The sequence below is a fragment of the Nymphalis io genome, chromosome 28 (assembly GCF_905147045.1).
Source record: "Nymphalis io chromosome 28, ilAglIoxx1.1, whole genome shotgun sequence".
Taxonomy (NCBI): Eukaryota; Metazoa; Arthropoda; class Insecta; order Lepidoptera; family Nymphalidae; genus Nymphalis; species Nymphalis io.
The window spans coordinates 8,378,697-8,406,461 of record NC_065915.1 but is presented as its reverse complement, the minus strand read 5'-3'; the positions used below and the strand labels follow the sequence as shown (position 1 = coordinate 8,406,461).

The window sequence follows — 27,765 nt, the reverse complement described above, 5'->3', positions numbered from 1 at the left end:
TATCATCGCCTGCTTAGAGAATTCCCAGAAATCACTCGTCCTGCTGGAAAGCCGCACATCACCAAACACTCTACGGTGCACCATATCCGTACCACCGATGGACCACCGGTATCTAGCCGCCCGCGACGGTTAGACCCGGAAAGACTAAAAATTGCTAAGCAAGAGTTCGAAGAGATGTTACAGAGTGGCACAGCAAGAAGATCTGACAGCCCATGGTCATCACCGTTACATTTAACTAAGAAGAAAAACGACGGGTGGCGACCGTGCGGCGATTACAGAGCCCTAAACGCCCGTACAATTCCTGATAAGTACCCTATCAGGCACTTGCATGATTTTACGTGCCAGTTGACAGGCAGTACGGTCTTTTCAACCATAGACCTGGTTAAAGCTTATCATCAGATACCAGTATACGAAGACGACATTCCGAAAACCGCTATCGCCACTCCTTTCGGGCTGTACGAATTCCCGTTCATGACGTTCGGTCTTCGTAACGCCGCACAGACCTTTCAAAGATTCATGGACGAGGTACTGCGGGGCTTAGATTTTTGTTACGGGTACCTGGATGACATTCTAGTCTTCAGCAGCAGCAGTACCCTTCATCAGGAGCATCTCAAGTTGTTGTTCCAAAGACTAGCAGAATATGGAGTTCTAATAAATACCAACAAATGTACTTTCGGCAAAACGCAAGTCCAGTTCCTGGGCCACAACGTGTCAGCAGCAGGAATACAGCCGTTAGAATCGAAGGTTGAAGCCATTCAGAACTTCCCGGTACCCAAGACGCTAAAAGAATTACGAAGATTTTTAGGTATGATCAATTTTTATCACCGTTTTATACCTAATGCTGCAAAAGTTCAGGCACCGCTCAACCAACTCCTCGTTGGGCCTAAAACGAAGGGATCGCAGCCTATTAACATGACGCCTGCCCTATTAGAGTCTTTCGAACTGTCTAAAAAGCAACTTTCAGAAGCCACGCTTTTGGTCCACCCAGATCCTCAAGCAGAACTGTCCATACAGACGGACGCTTCAGATACCGCAATAGGCGCTGTGCTGCAACAGTTCAAGAACAATGAATGGCAACCCTTAGCATTCTTTTCGAGGAAGCTAAGTCCATCACAGAAAAAGTACAGCCCATATGACCGAGAGTTATTGGCAGTGTATGACGCAATTAGACATTTCAGATTTATGGTGGAAGCTCGGACATTTTGTATCATCACGGACCATAAACCACTTACGTTTGTCTTTGCCAATCACCGAGAGAACAGTTCGCCACGCCAGTTTCGCTACTTGGACTTTATAAGCCAATTCACCACAGACTTCAGATATGTAGCTGGTAAAGACAATATTGTTGCAGATGCCCTTTCGCGTATCGAGGCGGTTTCTATACCCTTAGATTACCACTCCGTGGTCAAAGCACAAGAGGCGGACAGCGAGCTACAGGACCTGCTGAAAAATGGGTCTGCGCTTAGGTTGAAGAAAATACGATTAGAGTCAGAGCCAGCTCTTCTGGTATACTGCGATGTCTCTCAAAGTAATCCTCGACCATTCATCACACCTTCATATCGCAAGCAGGTATTCGATTCGCTCCACAATTTAAGCCATCCAGGAGCCAAGCCTACGGTCAAGTTAGTTACAGAGCGCTACATTTGGCCTGGTATCCGCAAAGACTGTCGACAATGGGTAAAGGAGTGTCAACAACAAGTGTTGGCAACACTGTTTTATGTAACATAAAAATACCATCATCGTTTGTCGTTTTTTGTAATTTTATCCGCAAGGCGAAACGCCTCCCACGCAATCATGAAGTGAACACGACAAGAAAACTGGTTACAGATACAATTAATATATTTAATTTATCTAGAATATACTAGAGAGATCTCGAATTTTACATTGGAGCCGTGTTCTATAGAATTCATGGTATGTACGGGAAGGTTTGCGTGACCCGGCCGATGGCTCTGTAACAAAACAATTTCGTTAATATATAAAAATGGCTGTTTGTGTATCTGTTTGTGATTAATAGAGTTCGGACCGTTTGAATCACCATTATAGTTGAAATTTAGATGTATGTCTCATGGATGATTTTATAATATCCACTTCGTTGTAACGCCACTAGATGGCGCTGTACCACATTAACAGCCACCTTCCGGGTGTTGCTAGTAAAGTACAAAAGTGTCTGTTGGTCGAAGATATCTCTTCTTAAGAACAAAACTTATTCCAACATGATTCAAAACAGTTACAGTATATAAATGTCCGACAGCTGGGCTAAAACCTCTCCTTCTCAGGATAAGGTTTGAGCTTATTCCACAACCTGATTCGATGCATGGATTTCCTTCACCGAACACTTATAAATTAAATGTGTGAAAGTCAGTGGAGCTAGCAATCTCGGATACCAACACTGAGCTGACGATATACTTTATTGGCTCAACAATTCAACTGTAATTAGAAGTTATCGTTGGGTTCGTTGAGCGGTACCTGGTCCCCAGTCCCGCCGTGAACAGCAGCCGGTGGCCTCGCACGAGGTACTCCGGACAGCGGGCGAACCTGAACAGCACGGAGGCCCCCTCGCCCGCCCTCAGCACGTTGTTCGGAGACATTATACCCTAAAGCGAAAAATATACCCGTGGTCAGCGATGAGATGAGCAACCCGATGGTAAGTGGTCACCACCGCCCATAGAAATTGACACCGCAATAAATATTAACCATCGCTTACATCACCAATGCGTCACCAACCTTGGGAACTAAGATGTTATGTCCCTCGTGCCTGCAGTTACACTGTTTTAGTCACCAACAACAATGCTATTGCTGTTTGGCGGCAGAATATATTATAAGTGTGTGTGGTAACTGGTGGTAAGGGCAATTAAATAGTAATTCCATTCCGCAAAGTGAGTTTGATGTATGTATTCGTTACCTCGATAATGGCCGTCTGACGCACGTTCCCGACATGCACAGAGAACTGGAACCCTGGGTAGATGGCCGTGGAGTGTCTCAGGACATGCACGGGATGCCTGTTACATTCAATCAAATTTAATTCATGACCGCATTACATATTATATTGCACAGTCTGTGCTAATATTGCTAGCATATAAAAAAAACAGCCAAGATGGTTCAGGCGCCACTGAATTTTCATGTACTTAATTTGTGATTATAATTCATCTCGTACTTTACGATGAAGGAAAACATCGTGAGGAAACCTGCATGTGTCTAATTTCACTGAAATTCTGCCACATGTGTATTTACCAAACCGCACTGGAGCAGCGTGGTGGAATAAGCTCCAAACCTTCTCCTCAAAAAAGGGAGAGGAGGTCTTTAGCCCAGCAGTAGGACATTCACGTGCTGTTACGGATAAAAAAACACACACACACACACAATGTGCTGTGCAAACATATATAAGTCTATAGTCGATTCCAATAGGAAGTAGAGTATATAAGCAACTTTGACCATGAAATTTGGTCGAAATCTTAATATTCTGTGGTATTGACTATGGATTTTAGCGTTTTGGTTATCTGTGAAGTTGTTATCGGAACTTTGTAAGTAAAACTTAAGTGTAACAGTGTCGTGTTGTATATAGAGATATATTGATCGAGAAGTGTTTGTAGTGTACAATACAGCAGAGCTGGTAGCGAATCGCATGGAATCGCATATCTAAGGTTTGCTAATCTTTTAAAAACGAGTAGAGTTTTCTGCTCACCTGAAAGTATATACAGCCTCTAGGGTCGTTTGGGTCTTCGAGGAACACCAGGTCGTCACACACACACTTGTCCTGCGTGTCGCTCGACACGTGCGCGTCGCTGTACTTGCTCCCGTCGTCCGACACGTACACGTTCGTGCACTTCGTGTCCGATGTCTTCGTGAGGCTGTTCTTCACGTTGGCGATGTCCTGGAGGATATTCTTGTTCTGTCTCCTCGCGTTCTTTCGATTCTTCTCCGAAGCTTGCGACGATTGGACTAGTTCTGATATCTGTAACGATGAATTTTGAAAATAAAAAAATATATCACTTTTTTAATTTCGTATAGGTACGCTGGCAAATGACCACCTTATGGTAAGTGGTCGTCACTACCCATAGACTTTGTCACAGTCTTTTAATCACCCCTAACATCGTAATGCGTCATCAAACTTGGGGATTAAGATATTACGTCTCTTGTGCCTATAGTTACACTGTCTAACTCATCTTTCAAACTAGCACACAATAATATTAAGTAATGCCATTTGGCGGTAGACACGTTATTTAAAAAAGCATTTTTAAATCGTTTCAGTACAGTAACAGCCTGTAAATGTCCCACTGCTGGGCTAAGGCCTCCTCTCCCTTTTTGAGGAGAAGATTTGGAGCTTATTCCACCACGCTGCTCCAATGCGGGTCCTGGGGGGGGGTGTTAAATATACGTCGCTCTATTCATCTCACAACTAACAGAACGCAACGCACCTATGATAATTTCGTCGCCCTCGTAGAGTCGCCCTCGCACGAGCAGTCCCCCCACGACGGGCCCCGTCGAGTACCCTACGTGGAAAATTTCGTCTATTTGAAACTCGCACGCCTCCTGTAAAGTGACATAAATTATAACATTTATAATTTAATAAAAAGGATACTAGTCAACTGGGCAAAATATGGTTCACTCACGTCCTCGGGGCGTTGCAGGTCGCGGCGCGGAGCCAGCGCCAGCAGGCACGCGTGCAGCGCGTTGAGGCCGGCGCCGCGCACGCAGCTTACCGGGAACACGGCCACCCTGCCGGCCGACACTACTGTGATTTGCGTTCAACTATATATATATATATATCTGATCCGAAACTAAGCAGAGCTTGTACTATGGCAACCAGAAAACTGATATACTATTGTATAGACAATTACACACAGACTCAGGAAAAACAGACATGTTAATGCACACAATTGTCTGTCCTGAGTGGGAACCGAACCCACAACCTTTGGCGTGAAAGGCAAGTATCTAGCAAGGGTGGTTGGCGTAGCTATAGACAATACTATTACCATTACCAATAGTATGGAACTCGTTTTAAGGTCATACATAAGAGTTCACCCAGAAACACTTCGGGTTAAATAAAGGCCTGTGAAGCTACTCACTCCTCATCCTTTTTGATTTCCTCGTCTAGATTGTCTATGGTGTCCAGTATCGACTTTTGCGGCGCAACGCAGTTCCTTGCCATATTCTCGTTAGTTATTAACAGCGGTTTCTGTAATAATACTAATATATACCATTACTTTAAATTTAAATAAATCTATAAATTATACAGCATCCCTGATTTATCATCTCGTGCTCCTTGAAGAACATCGCGAGCAAACCTGCATGTTTCCAATTACAATATATACTAATATTATAAATGGGAAAGTAAATATATCTGTTTGTCTTTTAAACTTTCCCCCCCCCCCTGGCTTCTCTTTATGTTATATGTGTGCAATTGGGCCACCTGATGGTAAGTGGTCACCATCACCCATAAGCATTGATGTAAGAAATAATAACCTAGTTTATAAGCTAGTCTTTATAGATGCTATTTAAAATAAAATCACTGACCTTATTAGCGGGTTCCAACAATTGAGCCAGCCTCGCTACAACAGCGTTGATGTTGCTAACCAGTTCACACTTGTTGATGACTGCGAAGAACGGCATGTCCAAAGCCAGCAGAAGACCGATGTGTTCTTCTGTGATGCGAGTTATACCGGCTGTTGCCGAAATCTAGAAATAAAAAAAAAACTTTATAGTACAAGTTGATAATATGACTACGGTGCCATCTATAATATTATCTTGTAGCTGAATTAAAAAACTTACAGCCACTGGGTCGCTGTGACCCTGGCCCCTCGGGCCAAAAATTAAAGACACGACAGGTTAGGGGGCAACCCCGCAGCCCGTACCCAGACTGGCCTAGTCCAGTTAGGAGGAACCAACTTTCTCTCTTAAAAAACTTTCATTGTGTTTAAACTCTTACATAGTTTAATTGTAGCAAAAGAGTTTAGTTTTTTGCCGATTATTTTTAGTAGGATCTACAGTTTGAGCCAGTGTTAGGTTTATATATTATTACCTGAATAAATTATGTTGATTTTGAGCTGTTTGTAAAAATGTATTAATAAGATAAGATATTTATTCAATAAAATGAAAATTAACTTTTGGTTTGATATGGGACTCCAAAAAAATCCTTACCTAATAATAATTTGAAAACACGTTATCAGGGCTATAGAAAAAGACATAGGATACCTAAAATCTGAGCCACCCCCACACTTATGGGGTTTAGTAATAAATAAACATACTTACAACGAGCATGGCGTAGTGAGGGGAGTAACCCGTGAGCCCGTGGAGCGTGGTGCGTTGTAACTTGCTGTGGCCCGCCAGGTCCAGGAAAGACACCAGCTTGGCGCTCCTCTCTCCGATGCGCTCCGCTGTCATCAGCTCGGAACAACCGTAGTTGACGACATTACCCTGATTATATGAATGTAATACATTATATGACTTTCATTTTAGGTATAAGTAATACCGGGTAGTGTTGCATGTCGATAGTCCATTATCGATAAAATCGATAGTTTTGGACTATCGATAATCAATGATTTTTCGATAGTATTGACGTATTGATTTTTTGACGAGCCGGTTGGCGTGGTTGGTAGTTACTTGCCTTTCATGCCAAAGGTCGTGGGTTCGATTCCCACCCAGGACAGACATTTGTGTGCATGAACATGTCTGTTTGTCCTGAGTCTGGGTGTAATTATCTATATAAGTATGTATTTACAAAAGAAAAGTAGTATATGTAGTATATCAGTTGTCTGGTTTCCATAACACAAGCTCTGCTTAATTTGGGATCAGATGACCGTGTGTGAATAATGTCCAATATTATTATTATTTCTATTTAACTTTTAAAGTTTCTCTTCTTTCGAAGAGTTTAAACCGAAAACGCGGGCTGCAGCCAAGCGTTAAGGAGTGTTGATTATATTAAAAACGTTGATGATAAAGTGGATGATGATATAAACTTTTGGGTGATACGGCAGGTGTTAAGGATTATGACTTTTTGAAGTATATGGAGGATATACGCTGGCATTTGTAAGGTGTTCAGACTTTGTGTCAAGGATTTTGGCACGATACCTGTGGATGATAGGACTATTGGGACTATGTGTACTGTTTGTGCTTTCCATTGCGTTTTAATTTCTATGGCGATATCTTGATATTTACTTAACTTTTCAGATATTGTGGTTTGTATGTTATGTGAATAAGAACGGCTATATCGATAAGATAAACGATTCTATTGATTTTATCATGAACGGTAATATCTGGTCTATTATAACAGATAGTTTTGTCAGTTATTATTGTTCTATCCCAGTAGATTTTGTGGTTTCTAGTGTCTAATACACTTTCCGGTTTATATTTGTAATATAGATTCATTTCTGTTATAAGTTTATATTTGTATGCTAAATGTTGGTGTATGATTGCAGCCACTTGATCATGTCGATGCTTATAATCGGTCTATGCGAGAGATTTGCAAGCCCCCGTTATGTGCTGAATAGTTTCAGAGGCTGCGTTACATTGTCTACATAAGTCAGTAGGTTGATTATTATCCTTCATTATGTACTTCCTATAGTTACGAGTTTCTATTATTTGGTCTTGAATGGCGAGCATAAAACCTTCGGTGTCAGGGAACAGTTCACCTCGTTTGAGCCATTCGTTCGACTTCTCTTTGTCGACGTGGGGTTGGTTCAAATAGGCTCGGTGCCTCCCATGCAGTGTTTTTTCAGCCCATGCCAACATTTGTTGTTGTTTACTTATGATATGTTCGTTTACTTGAGTGTTTTTGTCATGTAGGTTTAATGGTGTAAGCTTTTTGTCTATTTCTGTTGCGTGTCTATGTAGAGGTGAGTGTTCGGATTTATCATGGAAGTATGGTCTGAGTGAGAGTATCTGCTTATTGTGTAAATTGTGTATGTCTATTAATCCCCTTCCTCCTTCTTTGCGTGGTAGTGTGAGCCTTTGAATACAAGATTTTGGATGATGTTTCCTATATTTAGTGAAGTGAGTGCTTATAGTTCGCTGCAATTTTTTTATGTCACTTTTTGACCATTGTATTATTCCGAAAGAGTACGTAAGTAAGGGTATGGCAAATGTGTTAATAGCTTTTATTATGTTTTTAGAGTTAAGGTATGTCTTTAATACGAGATTTAATCTTCTTTGCCAGCTAGGTTTTCTGTATGATTTGTTTTGATGGTTGTTTTGTGTTAAGAATGTCATTCTTGCCCCATTACATTTAGCTGCTGTCCATGCTGCACAGTAAATTATTGTCTGTAGAGTGATAAAATCAGTATCAGTGTTTACAAATTTTGTCAGTATCATCGTATCTATGTATTTCATTATTAATGAAAACTTTTTAGAAGTTCTTTGTTTTGGAATGTATGGTCTGCTAGTTGGTTCAGTATCACAAAAATGTTCTAGAGCATGAACGAATGTGTTCTCTATTTCAGTGTTTACTTCTAAGGTCACATCATGATCGTGGGTGATACTTTCTATGTTTTGTTCATCGATAAGGGTTGATGTAACGGAATCAGTGCATGTAACTGTAGTGTTTTGCATTTTCCTAGCTTGTGAGTTTGGTTTAATGCATTGCTGAATTAGATTTGAATGCATCGTAGTGTGTAATATTACTTTGTTCTGTTGTTTGTAAATGTTCATTATCTGTGTCTTCGGTTAGTGTGTGTGTATAATGTAAATCATCTGCTACTTGTTGTTTAATCAGTGTTAATCTATCTTGTTTAATATATTTATTATTTATTATTGCCCTTCGTCGATCCGCTAATCTTTGCTCTGTAATGTGTGTAAACTCTGGGTATAAGATTATAAACTCTTCATACAAATGTTTTCTATAAGCGGTCCTATTAGTCTCTAATTGTGTTATTTTGAAATAAATCCTAATAATTGCTTCATTGCATTCATTTGTCCATTTCATACGTTTTCGTGTTAGTGTGTTAAGGGATGTTTTAAGATTTGTGGCGTTTTGTTGTATCTGAGTTTGGATTACTTGCAATTCTGTTCTAACTTCATCGTAAATCTGATCAATGGTTTCTTGTGATAATAATTTCTTTTGTATAATAGCTCTTGGTAACGTTGGTCACCAATTCTCTGTCTGCTTACTTCCATATGTGGATATTTATCTATAAATTTTATACGTAATGAAGAAAGATATGAATTTGTGTCTGATTCTAAATTTGTAAGATATAGGTAGGTACGTAGGATGAACTTATTCATTTCCATACTCCATTTTTTACGCCACTGGTGGTGGGCACAGGTTCACTGACAAAATTTGTCTCCTGTGCAACATCCGCCAGTTGAGCACCGGTTGATGATGAATTTGGTGAAGATGCATACAAAATTGGTGATGAAGAGGGTATTGATGGGAATAAAGATTTGGAGGATGAATTAGAAGTCTGCGTGGACTCTTCTTCTAACGATGGCTCGTTTGCCTGTATATATTTTTTAGTTTTAGACCTAGTTATCATATTATTCCCACGAGTAGCTAGGGACATAAAAGTCAATCACAGCAGAGCCCTGCATTCACTGTGATAAGGGTAAATTAAATTAGAGGTCCCCTTGTCTCTAAAGTTCGCATACTAACGACTAAGCACCCCCTTAGCCATGGAGCCCTCGGCGTACGCTGTTCCACCTTGGCTTGGGTTGTATCTCTCTTGGTCTGTCTTCTCATCTTAGGCCAATCCAACATGAGTAGCTCTATTGGCATAGCCCTAAGAATCATTGAAGCGCACAGTTGTGCGCTTCCCGGACATATAAAAAAAAACAAGCCCCACCACGTCGGCAACGTAAAGATACGTCGGTGGGGTATTATCATTATTATTATTATTATATTATTATTGCTTTCTCAAGATAAGTAATGTAGTAGGCCCAGTAACAACACTATTATTAATGAAGTTTTATTAAATCGTTACTATCGAATGAATACCTATGGATTGCTGTTATCAATATTATTAATAATAATAATAATGTCCTCCAGACCGATTTCGGCCACGGTGGCCATTCTCAAGAGAGATTAGCCAACTACGCAGGAGATATTATAGTGCACAAGTGTGTGCGCAAACACAGGTGCACTCCCTATTCCTTAACTCTCATAATCCGATGGGACGGCGACCCGACACGACCGGAAAGAGTTCAAGCGCAGGACCAACGGCTTTACGTGCTTTCCGAGGCACGGGAGTGTACACACTTCCAACTTCCGGACTCCGGGCTGCTACTGAGAATTTTCTAACAGAAAAACCCAATAACTTTTTATTGGCCCGATCTGGGAATTGAACCCAGGACCTCCGGGGTCTGCGGTCTTATATCAAGCCACTAGACCAACGAGGCAGGCAAACGAGTTATCAATAGTATTGTGAACAGAGAGCTATAGTAACTATCGATAATATCGACAATATTGACACAAGACGATACTTTCGGAAGTACCGTAACCGTAACAGCCTGTGAATGTCCCACTGCTGGGCTAAAGGCCTCCTCTCCTCTTTTTGATGAGAAGGTTTGGAGCTTATTCCACCACGCTGCTCCAATGCGGGTTGGTAGAATTCACATGTGGCAGAATTTCAGTGAAATTAGACACATGCAGGTTTCCTCACGATGTTTTCCTTCACCGTAAAGCACGAGATGAATTATAATCACAAATTAAGCACATGAAAATTCAGTGGTGCTTGCCCGGGTTTGAACCCACGATCATCGGTTAAGATTCACGCGTTCTTACCAGTGGGCCATTAAAGGAGTCAATTAATTTCAGTTAGGCTTACAGTGTTAATGTACCAGGAGAACATAAACAGTGTGTCAGTCTCACCGAACGATTAGATTAAAAGAGTCAATTAGTTTCAGTTAGGATTACAGTGTTAATGTAGCAGGAGATCATAAACAGTGCGTCGGTCTCACCGAACGATTAGATTAAAAGAGTCAATTACTTTCAGTTAGGATTACAGTGTTAATGTACCAGGAGATCGATCATAAACAGTGAGTCAGTCTCACCGAACGATTACATTAAAAGAGTCAATTAGTTTCAGTTAGGATTACAGTGTTAATGTACCAGGAGATCATAAACAGTGAGACGGTCTCACCGAACGATTAGATTAAAAGAGTCAATTAGTTTCAGTTAGGATTACAGTGTTAATGTACCAGGAGATCATAAACAGTGTGTCGGTCTCACCGAACGATTAGATTAAAAGAGTCAATTAGTTTCAGATAGGATTACAGTATTAATGTACTAGGAGATCATAAACAATGAGTCTGTCTTACCGAACGATTAGATTAAAAGAGTTAATTTTGACTAGACGTTTGGCGCGGTTAGTAGATACTTGCCTTTTCACGCCGATGGTTGTGGTTTCGATTCCCACCCAGGACAGACATTTCTGTGCATGAACATGTCTGTTTGTCCTGAGTCTAAGTGTAATTTTCTGTATAAGTATGTATTTACAAAAGAAAAGTAGTATATGTAGTATATCAGTTATCAGGTTTCCATAGCACGAGTTTTGTACTAGCTTAATTTGGGATCAGATGGCCGTGTGTGAAAAATGTCCCAGGACATTATTATTATTAGTTTCAAAGATTTAGAATTAGGATTACGTTGTTAATGTACCAGGATAACATAAACAGTGAGACGGTCTCACCGAACGATTAGATTAAAAGAGTCAATTAGTTTCAGTTAGGATTACAGTGTTAATGTAGCAGGAGATCATAAACAGTGAGTCGGTCTCACCGAACGATTAGATTAAAAGAGTCAATTAGTTCCAGTTAGGATTACAGTGTTAATGTACCAGGAGATCATAAACAGTGAGTCGGTCTCACCGAACGATTAGATTAAAAGAGTTAATTTTGACGAGACGTTTGGCGCGGTTGGTAGATACTTGCCTTTTCACGCCGAAGGTTGTGGGTTCGATTCCCACCCAGGACAGACATTTGTGTGCATGAACATGTCTGTTTGTCCTGAGTCTAAGTGTAATTTTCTGTATAAGTATGTATTTACAAAAGAAAAGTAGTATATGTAGTATATCAGTTGTCAGGTTTCCATAGCACGAGTTTTGTACTAGCTTAATTTGGGATCAGATGGCCGTGTGTGAAAAATGTCCCAGGACATTATTATTATTAGTTTCAAAGATTTAGAATTAGGATTACGTTGTTAATGTACCAGGAGAACATAAACAGTGAGACGGTCTCACCGAACGATTAGATTAAAAGAGTCAATTAGTTTCAGTTAGGATTACAGTGTTAATGTAGCAGGAGATCATAAACAGTGAGTCGGTCTCACCGAACGATTAGATTAAAAGAGTCAATTAGTTCCAGTTAGGATTACAGTGTTAATGTACCAGGAGATCATAAACAGTGAGTCGGTCTCACCGAACGATTAGATTAAAAGAGTTAATTTTGACGAGACGTTTGGCGCGGTTGGTAGATACTTGCCTTTTCACGCCGAAGGTTGTGGGTTCGATTCCCACCCAGGACAGACATTTGTGTGCATGAACATGTCTGTTTGTCCTGAGTCTAAGTGTAATTTTCTGTATAAGTATGTATTTACAAAAGAAAAGTAGTATATGTAGTATATCAGTTGTCTGGTTTCCATAGCACGAGTTTTGTACGAGCTTAATCTGGGATCAGATGGCCGTGTGTGAAAAATGTCCCAGGATATTATTATTATTAGTTTCAAAGATTTAGAATTAGGATTACGTTGTTAATGTACCAGGAGAACATAAACAGTGAGACGGTTTCACCGAACGATTAGATTAAAAGAGTCAATTAGTTTCAGTTAGGATTACAGTGTTAATGTACCAGGAGATCATAAACAGTGAGTCGGTCTCACCGAACGATTAGATTAAAAGAGTCAATTAGTTTCAGTAAGGATTACAGTGTTAATGTACCAGGAGATCATAAACAGTGAGACGGTTTCACCGAACGATTAGATTAAAAGAGTCAATTAGTTTCAGTTATGATTACAGTGTTAATGTACCAGGAGTTTTACAGTTTTAATCTAACCGTTCGGTAAGACCGACACACTGTTTATGATCTCCTGGTACATTAACACTGTAATCCTAACTGAAACTAATTGACTCTTTTAATCTATAATTGAATTATAATAATAATGTCCTCCAGACCGATTTCGGCTACGGCGGCCAATCTCAAGATTGATTAGCCAAATACGCAGGAGATATTATAGTGCACAAGTGTGTGCGCAAACACAGGTGCACTCCCTATTCCCTAACTCTCATAATCCGATGGGACGGCAATCCGATACCACCGGAAAGAGTTTAGGCGCAGGACCATCAGCTTTATGTGCTTTCCGAAGCACGGGAGTGTACTTATTTCCAACTTCCAGACTCCGGGCTGCTACTCAGAATTTTCTGACACACAAATTATGTTTAATATTATTGTAGTTTAATTAATATCGATACCACAGATAGCTATAAAAATTTTTTAATTAATACAAATCATAAAAATTCAATGTCATATCGTCTAAAGTAAAATCGGCATTAAATAATCCGATCATTGATAGTTAGATATCGTAATGTTATATAAATATGTATCATTAACTTAAAATTGCAATTTATAAACAGGAACTGGATATATCATTTAATGTACAAAGTTTAAATACAAAAATATGAAAGCTAATTTTGGTTTACCTCTTGAGGTAGTGATTATATTAATGGCGCCAAAATTGTAATTCAAAATGGCGTCATGACGTTTGTGTTTTTAAAATGCTAAGCATGTTTTTTTTTTTTTTTTTAATAAATACAAAAATTATTTTACCGTACAACATTATTGTTTTAAATTTTTAATCAATTGTTATTGGAGTCTTACATATCAGCGCGGCTTAATGCAAAAGTAACATCGGCATTGTAAGAGCTACCATTAACAAAAAAAAAAATATACAAACCTAAAGATTTGTTCCTTGGGGCGTGATTATCATTTTAAAAACAGGTACGTTATATATGTATGCATATAAATATGTTATTTCATTTAAATAGAAAATAACTAGTGTATTAAAGCCACAAGAGTAGACAAAGGCAAATTAACAACCGACATTGAATTGGCGCGATATCATTGGTCGAGATTTTGAGTTATCTGTGATATTCATTATGGATTTGCGAAAAAATTGCGTTTTATTCGAGAAAGTAGTTAAACTGAGCTGTTAGCGACTATCACGGGATATGGAAATATAAAGTTAGTTTATATTTACTCCTACGATTGGAATATACTATATTAAAATAAATACTATATTTTCAATTATAAAGATTTATAACCTTTTACTGTTGCGATTTCTGTTTCTCTTTTTTAATTTCGAATAGGAAGGCTAATGTAATTTTGGTGGTAATTCTCCACCGCGTCATTGGCGTTTTAAGAAATATTAACCATCATTTATATTGTCAATGTGCCACCAACATTGGGAACCAAGATGTAATATCCATTGTGTATGTACGTTATTTCATAAACCTAGTTATATAATTGTTTAATATTAACTAGAAATTGGATGTATTATATTGTCATATATATATAAGCCTTTATATATTGCAATATTATTTATACATAAGCATAGACGTTTTGCATGTATGTTATATACGTAATAAAAACTCTGACACTGATTAATTAACTGACTGAATAAAAATGAGTTATGAGTGAAAATTTGCTCGATCACGTATGATGCTTTATTAAAAATTTGTCCGCTAGTGTTAAATATATGAAAGTTTATATGGATGGTCCACATTTTTTTTATACAGTGTTGCCAACTTGGGGGTTTTACCCCTAAATAAGGCTATGTCAGATGAAATCAAATAGGATATTTTCAGGTTAGACATTTTTTAGGAGGAACATTTTTTAAAGAAATTTTCTCCGGGGATTAACTCTTCAGCTTCATTTAATTGAGTATATTTCAAGTTTACTAATGCTACTTGCAGTACTTGATTTGCTTTTTTTTAACATCATATTATAAATGTATTTTGTATTTATTTCAATTCATCCGTCAGGAGGATGCTTCTAAGAGGTTGGCAACACTGTTTTTATGTAACATAAAAATACTATCATCGTTTGTCGTTTTTTGTAATTTAATCCGCAAGGCGAAACGCCCCCCACGCAATCATGAAGTGAACACGACAAGAAAACTGGTTACAGATACAATTAATATATTTAATTTATCTAGAATATTCTAGAGAGATCTCGAATTTTACATTGGAGCCGTGTTCTATAGAATTCATGGTATGTACGGGAAGGTTTGCGTGACCCGGCCGATGGCTCTGTAACAAAACAATTTCGTTAATATATAAAAATGGCTGTTTGTGTATCTGTTTGTGATTAATAGAGTTCGGACCGTTTGAATCACCATTATAGTTGAAATTTAGATGAATGTCTCATGGATGATTTTATAATATCCACTTCGTTGTAACGCCGCTAGATGGCGCTGTACCACATTAACAGCCACCTTCCGGGTTTTGCTAGTAAAGTACAAAAGTGTCTGTTGGTCGAAGATATCTCTTCTTAAGAACAAAACTTATTCCAACATGATTCAAAACAGTTACAGTATATAAATGTCCCACAGCTGGGCTAAAACCTCTCCTTCTCAGGAGAAGGTTTGAGCTTATTCCACAACCTGCTTCGATGCATGGATTTCCTTCACCGAACACTTATAAATTAAATGTGTGAAAGTCAGTGGAGCTAGCAATCTCGGATACCAACACTGAGCTGACGATATACTTTATTGGCTCAACAATTCAACTGTAATTAGAAGTTATCGTTGGGTTCGTTGAGAGGTACCTGGTCCCCAGCCCCGCCGTGAACAGCAGCCGGCGGCCCCGCACGAGGTACTCCGGACAGCGGGCGAACCTGAACAGCACGGAGGCCCCCTCGCCCGCCCTCAGCACGTTGTTCGGAGACATTATACCCTAAAGCGAAAAATATATCCGTGGTCAGCGATGAGATGAGCAACCCGATGGTAAGTGGTCACCACCGCCCATAGACATTGACACCGCAATAAATATTAACCATCGCTTACATCACCAATGCGTCACCAACCTTGGGAACTAAGATGTTATGTCCCTCGTGCCTGTAGTTACACTGTTTTACTCACCAACAACAATGCTATTGCTGTTTGGTGGCAGAATATATTATAAGTGTGTGTGGTAACTGGTGGTAAGGGCATTGTGCAAACCCGCCTGGGTAGGTACCACCCACTTATCAGATATTTTACCGCTAAACAGGAATATAACATAAAAAAATAAATATCATTATCATACTTAAGTATTTTACGCAACACCACAAATTATACCAAAATTAAACTATTTAATTCCATTCCGCCAAGTGAGTTTGATGTATGTATTCGTTACCTCGATAATGGCCGTCTGACGCACGTTCCCGACATGCACAGAGGACTGGAACCCTGGGTAGATGGCCGTGGAGTGTCTCAGGACATGCCCGGATGCCTGTTACATTCAATCAAATTTAATTCATGACCGCATTACATATTATATTGCACAGTCTGTGCTAATATTGCTAGCATATAAAAAAACAGCCGAGATGATCCAGGCACCACTGAATTTTCATGTACTTAATTTGTGATTATAAGTCATCTCGTACTTTACGATGAAGGAAAACATCGTGAGGAAACCTGCATGTGTCTAATTTCACTGAAATTCTGCCACATGTGTATTTACCAAACCGCACTGGAGCAGCGTGGTGGAATAAGCTCCAAACCTTCTCCTCAAAAAAGGGAGAGGAGGCCTTTAGCCCAGCAGTAGGACATTCACGTGCTGTTACGGATAAAAAACACACACACACACAATGTGCTGTGCAAACATATACAAGTCTATAGTCGATTCCAATAGCAAGTAGAGTATATAAGCCACTTTGACCTTGAAATTTGGTCGAAATCTTAATATTCTGTGGTATTGACTATGGATTCGCGAAAAATTTAGCGTTTTGGTTATCTGTGAAGTTGTTATCGGAACTTTGTAAGTAAAACTAAAGTGTATATAAGTAGTTAAGTGTGACAGTGTCGTGTTATATATAGAGATATATTGATCGAGAAGTGTTTGTGGTGTACAATACAGCAGAGCTGGTAGCGAATCGCGTGGAATCGCATATCTAAGGTTTGCTAATCTTTTAAAAACGAGTAGAGTTTTCTGCTCACCTGAAAGTATATACAGCGTCTAGGGTCGTTTGGGTCTTCGAGGAACACCAGGTCGTCACACACGCACTTGTCCTGCGTGTCGCTCGACACGTGCGCGTCGCTGTACTTGCTCCCGTCGTCCGACACGTACACGTTCGTGCACTTCGTGTCCGAAGTCTTCGTGAGGCTGTTCTTCACGTTGGCGATGTCCTGGAGGATATTCTTGTTCTGTCTCCTCGCGTTCTTTTGATTCTTCTCCGAAGCTTGCGACGAGTGGACTAGTTCTGATAGTCCCGCGGCGTAGCCCCCCGGCCGCGCTAGCAGCAACATGCCCTGCCGCAGTCCCGGCGGAAAGCGCCCCAGGCCCAGCGACGCCGACTGTCCCGCGCGCACGCTGCCGCACGGGACGCGGTTGCGGTATATCGTGCGCACGGATATCTCCGCGAACTCGCCGGACTCCAGAGGTCCTGGGGGAGGGGTGTTAAATATACGTCGCTCTATTCATCTCAAAACTAACAGAACGCAACGCACCTATGATAATTTCGTCGCCCTCGTAGAGTCGCCCTCGCGCGAGCAGTCCCCCCACGACGGGCCCCGTCGAGTACCCTACGTGGAAAATTTCGTCTATTTGAAACTCGCACGCCTCCTGTAAAGTGACATAAATTATAACATTTATAATTTAATAAAAAGGATACTAGTCAACTGCGCAACATATGGTTCACTCAAGTCCTCGGGGCGGTGCAGGTCGCGGCGCGGAGCCAGCGCCAGCAGGCACGCGTGCAGCGCGTTGAGGCCGGCGCCGCGCACGCAGCTTACCGGGAACACGGCCACCCTGCCGGCCGACACTACTGTGATTTGCGTTCAACTATACATATATATCTGATCCGAAACTAAGCAGAGCTTGTACTATGGCAACCAGACAACTGATATACTATTGTATAGACAATTACACACAGACTCAGGAAAAACAGACATGTTAATGCACACAATTGTCTGTCCTGAGTGGGAACCGAACTCACAACCTTTGGCGTGAAAGGCAAGTATCTAGCAAGGGTGGTTGGCGTAGCTATAGACAATACTATTACCATTACCAATAGTATGGAACTCGTCTTAAGGTCATACATAAGAGTTCACCCAGAAACACTTCGGGTTAAATAAAGGCCTGTGAAGCTACTCACTCCTCATCCTTTTTGATTTCCTCGTCTAGATTGTCTATGTTGTCCAGTATCGACTTTTGCGGCGCAACGCAGTTCCTTGCCATATTCTCGTCAGTTATTAACAGCGGTTTCTGTAATAATACCAATATATACCATTACTTTAAATTTAAATAAATCTATAAATTATACAGCATCCCTGATTTATCATCTCGTGCTCCTTGAAGAACATCGCGAGGAAACCTGCATATTTCCAATTACAATATATACAAATATTATAAATGGGAAAGTAAATTCCCCCCCCCACCCCCCGACTTCTCTTTATGTTAAATGTGTGCAATTGGGCCACCTGATGGTAAGTGGTCACCATCACCCAAAAGCATTGATGTAAGAAATAATAACCTAGTTTATAAGCTAGTCTTTATAGATGCTTTTTAAAATAAAATCACTGACCTTATTAGCGGGTTCCAACAATTGAGTCAGCCTCGCTACAACAGCATTGATGTTGCTAACCAGTTCACATTTGTTGATGACTGCGAAGAACGGCATGTCCAAAGCCAGCAGAAGACCGATGTGTTCTTCTGTGATGCGAGTTATACCGGCTGTTGCCGAAATCTAGAAATAAAAAAAAAACTTTATAGTACAAGTTGATAATATGACTACAGTGCCATCTATAATATTATCTTGTAGCTGAATTAAAAAACTTACAGCCACTGGGTCGCTGTGACCCTGGCCCCTCGGGCCAAAAATTAAAGACACGACAGGTTAGGGGGCAACCCCGCGGCCCGTACCCAGACTGGCCTAGGCCAGTTAGGAGGAACCAACTCTCTCTCTCTTAAAAAAAACTTTCATTAATAAGACGTATTGCTCGATAAGGGTTTATAAATATGATAAAAAATTGTGTTTAAACTCTTACATAGTTTAATTGTAGCAAAAGAGTTTAGTTTTTTGCCGATTATTTTTAGTAGGATCTACAGTTTGAGCCGGTGTTAGGTTTATATATTATTACCTGAATAAATTATTTTGATTTTGAGCTGTTTGTAAAAATGTATGGGAACACGTATGGGAACTAGTAATAAATAAACATACTTACAACGAGCATGGCGTAGTGCGGGGAGTAACCCGTGAGCCCGTGGAGCGTGGTGCGTTGGTACTTGCTGTGGCCCGCCAGGTTCAGGAAAGACACCAGCTTGGCGCTCCTCTCTCCGATGCGCTCCGCTGTCATCAGCTCGGAACAACCGTAGTTGACGACATTACCCTGATTATATGAATGTAATACATTATATGACTTTCATTTTAGGTATAAGTAATACCGGGTAGTGTTGCATGTCGATAGTCCATTATCGATAAAATCGATAGTTTTGGACTATCGATAATCAATGATTTTTCGATAGTATTGACGTATTGATTTTTTGGCGAGCCGGTTGGCGTGGTTGGTAGTTACTTGCCTTTCATGCCAAAGGTCGTGGGTTCGATTCCCACCCAGGACAGACATTTGTGTGCATGAACATGTCTGTTTGTCCTGAGTCTGGGTGTAATTATCTATATAAGTATGTATTTACAAAAGAAAAGTAGTATATGTAGTATATCAGTTGTCTGGTTTCCATAACACAAGCTCTGCTTAATTTGAGATCAGATGACCGTGTGTGAATAATGTCCAATATTATTATTATTATTATTTCTATTTAACTTTTAAAGTTTCTCTTCTTTCGAAGAGCTTAAACCGAAAACGCGGGCTGCAGCCAAGCGTTAAGGAGTGTTGCTTATATTAAAAACGTTGATGATAAAGTGGATGATGATATAAACTTTCGGGTGATACGGCAGGTGTTAAGGATTATGGCTTTTTGAAGTATATGGAGGATCAGTGACGTCACGAACGGCGGTGTCAGCTGATTCGACTCCTAGTTTTTTTGTTGATAATAAAATATTTTAGTAGTTTCCGATATAATCAATCCGTATTACTAGATTACTTCAGTATCAGTTTATAGTATTCTTTTTTTTTTTTTTTTATATTCGCCGGGAGGGCAAATGACTCTACTCCACCTGATGGTAAGTGGTAGTAGAGTCCAAACGCGACGACGGCCAGTACAGACGGGAAAAACGTTCTGCACTAGCCGCCTTCGCCTTGCCGGCCCGCAAGATGCCTCTTCACGCCTCGTTTGAAGGAACCCGGGTTGTAAGAGGAGGGGAACACGTGAGCTGGTAAGGAAGTCCATTTTTTGGAAGTGCGACAAAGAAAGGAGTTGCCAAATTTCTTTGTACGCGATGGAATTGATGTCACAGTTAGGCGGTGACATCGAGAACCAGCTCGCGTGGACTTAAGAAGGAAGGGGGAAGCAGGGATTAGAGAGAATAATTCCTCAGAGCACTCGCCGTGATACAGTCGATAGAAAGCGCTCAGTGCTGCTATCTCACGACGCAATTGTAAAGGTTCAAGGGTGTTTGTGACCTTTACGTCGCCAATAATGCGTGCGGCACGTCGCTGCAACCGGTCCAAGGCCTCAAGTAGGTACTTAGCGGAGCCATCCCAAAGGTGCAAGCAATATTCCACGCAAGACCGTACCTGTGTTTTCTACAGCAGGCACAGTTGTTGTGGCGTGAAAAAGCGCCGCATCTTGTTCAGAACTCCGAGTTTCCGTGAAGCTGTTTTTATAATAGCCTCGATGTAATCCCTTGGACTAAGGTCGCAGCGAACGTCAATCCCCAGCATGGCGATTTTGCTTTGCATCACCAGCGGAGTACCACAGAGGGAGGGAAGAGGGGAAAATGTTGACTTTTTCGCCGTGAGAGCGCATACCTGTGTTTTCTTGGCATTAAACTCAACAAGATTATCAGAGCCCCATTTGGCGATGAGCTCTAACGTCCTATCGAGTTCAATGACAAGATTCTCCCGCCTCTCCTCAGTTTCCGCCCGCCCAGCCACTGCGCGTCCGTGGTATCCACCATGCACTGTACTATCATCTGCATAGCAATGTATGTTCCCAAGGGAGAGCATATCATTGATATGCAAAAGAAAGAGTGTGGGAGATAGCACAGATCCCTGGGGGACCCCAGCATTCACTACATAGAATTGTGAAGCGCTACCATCTACTAAAACACGAAGGCTACGCTTGTGTAGGAAGCTGGCAATCCAGGTGCATAGCTGAGCAGGCAGACCATATGCCGGTAGCTTGGAGAGAAGACTTCTGTGCCAGACCCTGTCGAAAGCCTTGGAGATATCGAGGCTGACAGCCAACGATTCTCCATGCTTGTCGATAGCTTCACCCCAGAGGTGTGTTACGTACGCTAGAAGATCACCTGTGGACCGTTTTGGTCGAAACCCGTACTGACGATCATTAATTAGACAGTGATCTTCTAGGTAATGGATCAGTTGGTTGTTTAAAATCCGTTCCATCACCTTACAAAGTACTGAGGTGATAGCTATTGGCCGATAATTTGCCGGGTCAGACCGATCCCCTTTTTTGGGAACCGCTTGCACATTAGCTCTTCTCCAAGCCTCCGGCACACTTCCCGAAGAGAGAGAAAGTTGGAACAGTTGGTTTTTCACGAACGGCGGTGTCAGCTGATTCGACTCCTAGTTTTTTTGTTGATAATAAAATATTTTAGTAGTTTCCGGTATAATCAATCCGTATTACTAGATTACTTCAGTATCAGTTTATAGTATTCAAATAAATTTAAAGTGATAAATTACAGTGAAGTAGTGTTTTGAAGCAAAAACTCTGTATCACAATCAGCTGTTCGTTTGTGTTTACCCTCCTAATAAAGTAATAACTAAATATAAGTAATTGAACTATAAAAATAGTGAAACAGTGTGTGTGTTATAATCTGGATACACAACTTTTATATACAGGTTTCATTTTTATTAATATTCATATTTAGTGAAAATAAACAAATTACACAATAGTTGTACAAAATATAATTATTAAGACACAAGAGACTTAATCTATAGTGCCACCTAGTAGTCATCTCGAGAACTATTATATGTAATCAATACGACATTATGGCAAATAAATGTCATCATTGTGGTAAATTCCTGTCTGCGTCAGATGGCGCTAAGTGTACGAAATGTCCATCAATGTTCCATAGGGCTTGCGTAAATCTCACCCCGGAATCTCGTATCCCCCAAAAATGGATGTGTCGTAGTTGCAAAAACAATGGTTCCATTAAATGTTTGTCGGCTTCTTCCTCCCTTGCTAACGCTGAAAGAAATGATGAGGAACTTAACGCAAATTCGTCCGATGAATCCTCTCTGGTCCGAGAAATAAAATTGTTAAGAGCCGAATTAGCCATGGTCTCTGGAGAGATGACATCTTTTAGACTCGAGCTAGCCAAATTAAATTCCTGTATCACAGAATTTAATAATCGCGTGGACATTATTGAGGAGCGTTTATCTTCATTGGAGCAGCAGAAAGCAGGTAGCAGCCTGAACCGGGACGGTATCTCTCATGAAGTAGTTGCTCAACTTCGTTCTGAGCTTAATGACCGGGAGCAAGAATGCTTCTCTAATGATCTGGAGATATCAGGCTTGGCAGAAAAGTCCGGAGAAAATGTGATTCAAATTGTCACATTGTGAGCGCGCAGCGATCGGGTCCGCGTCGCGATACTTTGAGTAGCGGCGAGTAGCCGCGCCCGCGTCCTATCACTGTACGGTTGACGCGGCGCGCATTGCGCGATGATATGTTACGAGCGGCGCGTGTACGACGAGGCGCCGACTCCTCGAGCGTTATAGACGGAGAGCCGCGCCGTTTCTACCGTTTCAATGAGCGCCTTACGAAATTAAATAAATTCATATTTTTCAAAGCCAAAGAAGAAGGCCGGAATAAAGGTTGGAAATACATTTGGACGAAGGGCGGGCGCATTTATGTTAGACGTACCTTTGATGCCCCAGTGCACCGAGTACGAGGAGAGGGTGACATCAAAAAAATTTTTGGAGACAGCTAAATTTGAATTTTAAGAGTTTCTTTATTCTAAGTTATTTTTATTATAGATACTATGTTGTTTGTTTCAAAGCTCTGTATCGATACTCTAATGAAAAGTTTTTATTACTGTATTATTGTAAATTATTATATTTAATTATTTTTAAATCTAGTAATGATATGATGAAAAACATTTTACCTTTTGTAATTTTAAATATTTATGGCAATTTGCATTATTATAGTTTTATTACAAAAAGTGGTGTGACATTCAAAAGCTCCCATGTGATATACATTGAAATAAATTATTTTAACATATCTTTAAAGCCATCCAATTACGTTTTTCTAATAATTTTAAAATCTTTAATATTAGGAACTTTATATATAAGTATATGTGCATATACGAGAACAATCACGTATACATCATGTTTATATATGTGTAAGCCTAATTTTATAAGCATATATGGGTGTTTTCAATGGTACTTATCTTCCAATGCATTTACTGTTATAGTACACTATAAATGGGGGGCGTAAAAAATATTAAATTTGGATTTTTAAACCCTGGTTCACTTAGTACACACCACGAAGAATTATTAGTTGCCTTAGAACGACACAACGTTGACATTTTGGCTCTTAACGAGACATGGCTTCGGGGTGGAGAGGAGGGGCGCGCACCGAAGGTCGCGGGTTACCGTCTGTGTCATATACCCAGACCGGAAACAATGCGTTCGCGTGGCGGCGGTGTAGGATTTTATATCAGACGAGGGCTGTCTACACAGATTCTCAAATATCCAATTGAATCTAGGGTTGAACAGATGTGGCTTAGGACTCGGCATAGTAATAAAACTATTATAATTGGTACAGCTTATAGACCACCATGGTTAAACGTGCAAGAATTCCTAGATGCTTTAATCGAATCGATTGCGTCTTTGCCCCTTTATGATTATATTATTTTATTGGGTGATTTCAACATTAATCTCCTGAATAAACAAGACAATCACTCAATCCTTTTTAACAACTTTTTGGATTATTTTAGCTTAATACAACACGTTTCCGAGCCGACACATTTTACTAGCCATAGCGAAACGTTGATTGACCTTGTCTGTTCAAATATAAACCATATTAAGGTTAATGTCGATTATGTAAATAGTCTGAGTAGTCATTCTTTCCTTTCATTTGAGCTTAATATTGTGAAAGTAAAAATTCGCCCGAGAAAAAAGCTATTAAGACCTATTAGAGATATAAACATAGACCAGCTTAAGGTCCTGTTGGAATGCATTGACTGGCATACATATTCTAATCCCGATTATTGTATAGATTTTCTCGTTTCTCATTTTACAACTAACATAATGCATATTTTTGACACCTTAGCTCCCCTTAAAACCATATATATAAGACATAATCATTACCCTTGGATTACTTTTGCTATTAAACGTATGATGAAATGTCGCGATGAAGCTCATTGCAAATTGCGTATAGATGAGAGTGAGGCCAATAGAGAAAATTATAAAAAAATGAAAAAATTTGTAGATGATGCAATTGCAAATGAAAGAAATGCCTACTTTAACTCATACATTAATTGTAATTTAAAAAACTCTAAAGTCATGTGGAAACATTTTAAAAACCACCTTGAGGTAAAACCTAAGTCGGATCTAATCTTACCTAGTCATCTTAACGATCCTCAGGTTATAAACAATCATTTTCTAAATATTCCTGGTAATGATTATGTCTCCCCGCAAATTATTCAAAAGTATTCTTCATCAAAATTCTGTACAGAAACCTTCCACCTAAAAACCGTTAATGAAGATACTGTGTCAAAAATTATCCATAAGCTCAAATCGAACGCCATCGGTAAGGACGGAATCTCTTTGGACATGATTTTGATGACACTTTCTTCCTCCCTCCCTGCTATAACAAAAATTATCAATAAATCTATTCAGTCTAGCAACTTTCCTGTCCTATGGAGGGAGGCTCTTATTAAACCTATACCAAAATTGAATAATCCAGTTTCGTTGTCTGATTTGCGTCCTATCAGCATACTCCCATGTTTATCTAAAGTACTGGAAAAAGTAGTCTACATCCAACTATCTGAATTTCTAGAAAACAATAATATCCTACCTGATGTTCAATCTGGCTTTAGAAAGCATCGTAGTACTACTACCGCACTCACCACGGTTGTAGATGACATACTTAGTGCCCAGGACTCCGGTAAAGTTACCCTGCTGGTTTTGTTAGATTACTCTCGAGCGTTTGAAACTATAAATATCTCTTTACTTGTTGCAAAACTGGCGTACTATGGTTTTGATAAAACCGCTATAGATTGGTTTGCAAGTTATTTAACTTATAGAAGACAATCAGTGGAATTAATAGGTGAAGATGGCACTATAGCGTGTCCTCCGTGTCGTCCAGTAACACGAGGCTTGCCCCAAGGCTCAATCTTGGGGCCTTTATTATTTATATTATATACGGCGGACGTAACGAGTTGTATTATAAATAGTGATTGTCATGTTTATGCGGACGATTTACAAGTTTATACATCATTTCACTTGTCGAACCTAGAGGCTGCCGTTAAAAACTTAAATGATGATTTAAATAGAATATTTGCATGGTCACAATCCCACACCCTAGTTTTAAATGCGAGGAAGACTAAATATATGATATTTGGCACAAAAAAACAAATTAAACAATTATCTAGTTATAGCCCTATTATATCTATAAACGATGAAATTATTGAAAGAGTCACCGAAGCTAAAAATCTAGGCGTCATTATGGACGAAAACTTGCGTTTTGAAAAACAAGTAAATAATACCGTTCGTAACTGTTTTTACCGTTTAAAATTACTGTACCGTGTACGAGAGTCTCTATCAAACGAATTACGTCTTACACTGTGTGAGTCGCTGGTGCTGTCAAAATTAAATTATGCCGATACAGTGATTGGGCCACGAATGCTTGCTCGCTCAAAAACGGCCATTCAAAAAGTACAGAATGCCTGCGCTCGTTATTGTTTTAACATTCCGCCACGTGCTCATGTAACGCCTTACATTAATGAAGCCAAATCTTTAAGGACTGACTACCGCGGACAATTGCATTTCGCTTTACTTCTATTCGGAGTCATAAAATCCAAATCACCAGGATATCTCTATGATAAGCTTTTGTGGTCATCGGCCGTAAATTCAACTCACTCTACCAGGGCGAATTCCTATTTGCTGCTTGTGCACCCACATCGTACTGCAGCCTTTCGTGGAAGCTTCAAATACGCCGCGACCAAATGTTGGAACAATCTGCCGCCCCCACTTCGTAACCTAAAATCATTGCATACGTTTAGACTAAGATATAAGTTATATTTATTTAACCTACAGACTGAACTTTAACTTTCTTATTCACATATTCGTGTATATTGATAATAAATAATTCATAGTATACAAAATTGAAAGAAACATGTTTGACGATATAATTATTTAATTAAAAATGTACCTATAATTGCATGGCCAATTTGTTTCATGCAGATTGTTCATGTCATATTGGTTGCGGAGTGTCTTCCTCCACTGTAGGTTTTTAGGAATACCATTATCGCCGTCTCTAAACAACAGAAATTTGGGCATAAATATATTTTATTACTAGCTGTACCCGCGACTTCGTCCGCGTAGAATTTAACAAAAAAGTTAATCATTTTTATTATAATTTTTTTTCTAAAATAAAAGCAGCCTTAGTTATTCCTTATTACATCAGCTACCTGCCAATAAAAGTCCCGTCAAAATCGGTCCAGCCATTAGGCCAGCCAATAGCCAACAAACAGACAGACAGACAGACAAACAGACAGACAAAAATTGTAAAAAAAAAATATTTCGGTGTATGTACCGTATATATATTCATATGCATGTAGTAAAAAGCGGCTATTTCGATAATAAAAACAGACACTCCAATTTTATTTATATGTATAGATTATCATTTTTTTTTTTCTAAAATAAAAGTAGCCTAAGTTACTCCTTATTAGATCAGCTACCTGCCAATAAAAGTCCCATCAAAATAGGTCCAGCCATTTCAGAGATTAGACGGAACAAACAGACAGACAGACAGACAGACAGACAGACAGACAGACAGACAAAAATTGTAAAAAATGTTATTTCGGTGTATGTACCGTATATATATTCATATGCATGTAGTAAAAAGCGGTTATTTCGATATTAAAAACAGACACTCCAATTTTATTTATATGTATAGATTGATATCATCTATGTAAATTACATGGTTAATCTGTAAACACAAATAACGTAATATATTTATGTAAAGCAAAAACAAAGATTAGGTCTTAAGTACTTACCTATTCTCGCTTCTCAGAATGCTCATTTTGCCGTGTTGTTTCTTAATAGCATTGGCCGCCATTACTTCCCATGGCGTTGATCGCCGAGTTTGAGTCGGAGTCATATTAATTTTCAAAAATACCGCCTAAATGTCAACTTTTTTTAATTTGTATATCGGATTTAATCTCCTATTTTTTTATAATCGTATATGTATTTCAGATAACGACTTTAGTTTTAAGTTTTATTAACTTGTAATTTAATAACTTGTTTATACGTAACATTCTACCACTTTAATATTT

General features: G+C 39.6%; 1 protein-coding gene and 1 long non-coding RNA gene across 5 annotated transcripts in view; both read right to left on the bottom strand.

Moving 5' to 3' along the window:
• Positions 1–1,889: 1,889 nt before the first annotated feature.
• LOC126779000 (uncharacterized) lies at positions 1,890–16,369 on the bottom strand. Of its 2 annotated transcripts, none has more exons than XR_007670266.1 (3): positions 16,317–16,369; positions 15,748–15,875; positions 1,890–1,949 (listed from the first exon to the last, which is right to left on the bottom strand). It is a non-coding gene; the product is annotated as an uncharacterized LOC126779000 (long non-coding RNA). The 2 variants fall into 2 exon arrangements; XR_007670265.1 differs by lacking the exon at positions 1,890–1,949 and adding an exon at positions 15,076–15,230.
• Positions 16,370–17,143: 774 nt separating this feature from the next.
• Positions 17,144–27,765, bottom strand: part of LOC126778981 (GTP-binding protein 2-like) — a 29,318-nt gene continuing 18,696 nt past the window's right edge. Inside the window, exons 2-8 of one of the 3 annotated variants that reach the window (XM_050502725.1) lie at positions 26,640–26,744; positions 26,348–26,467; positions 19,346–19,510; positions 18,706–18,867; positions 18,277–18,386; positions 17,630–17,930; positions 17,144–17,565 (exon numbers count right to left, since the gene is read on the bottom strand). In XM_050502725.1, the coding sequence (XP_050358682.1) occupies positions 17,771–17,930; positions 18,277–18,386; positions 18,706–18,867; positions 19,346–19,510; positions 26,348–26,389 (639 nt within the window). In that variant the 5' untranslated portion in view covers positions 26,390–26,467; positions 26,640–26,744 and the 3' untranslated portion in view covers positions 17,144–17,565; positions 17,630–17,770. The remainder of the gene's footprint in view (positions 17,566–17,629; positions 17,931–18,276; positions 18,387–18,705; positions 18,868–19,345; positions 19,511–26,347; positions 26,468–26,639; positions 26,745–27,765) is intronic. The other 2 variants (XM_050502726.1, XM_050502724.1) reach the window with 2 other exon arrangements.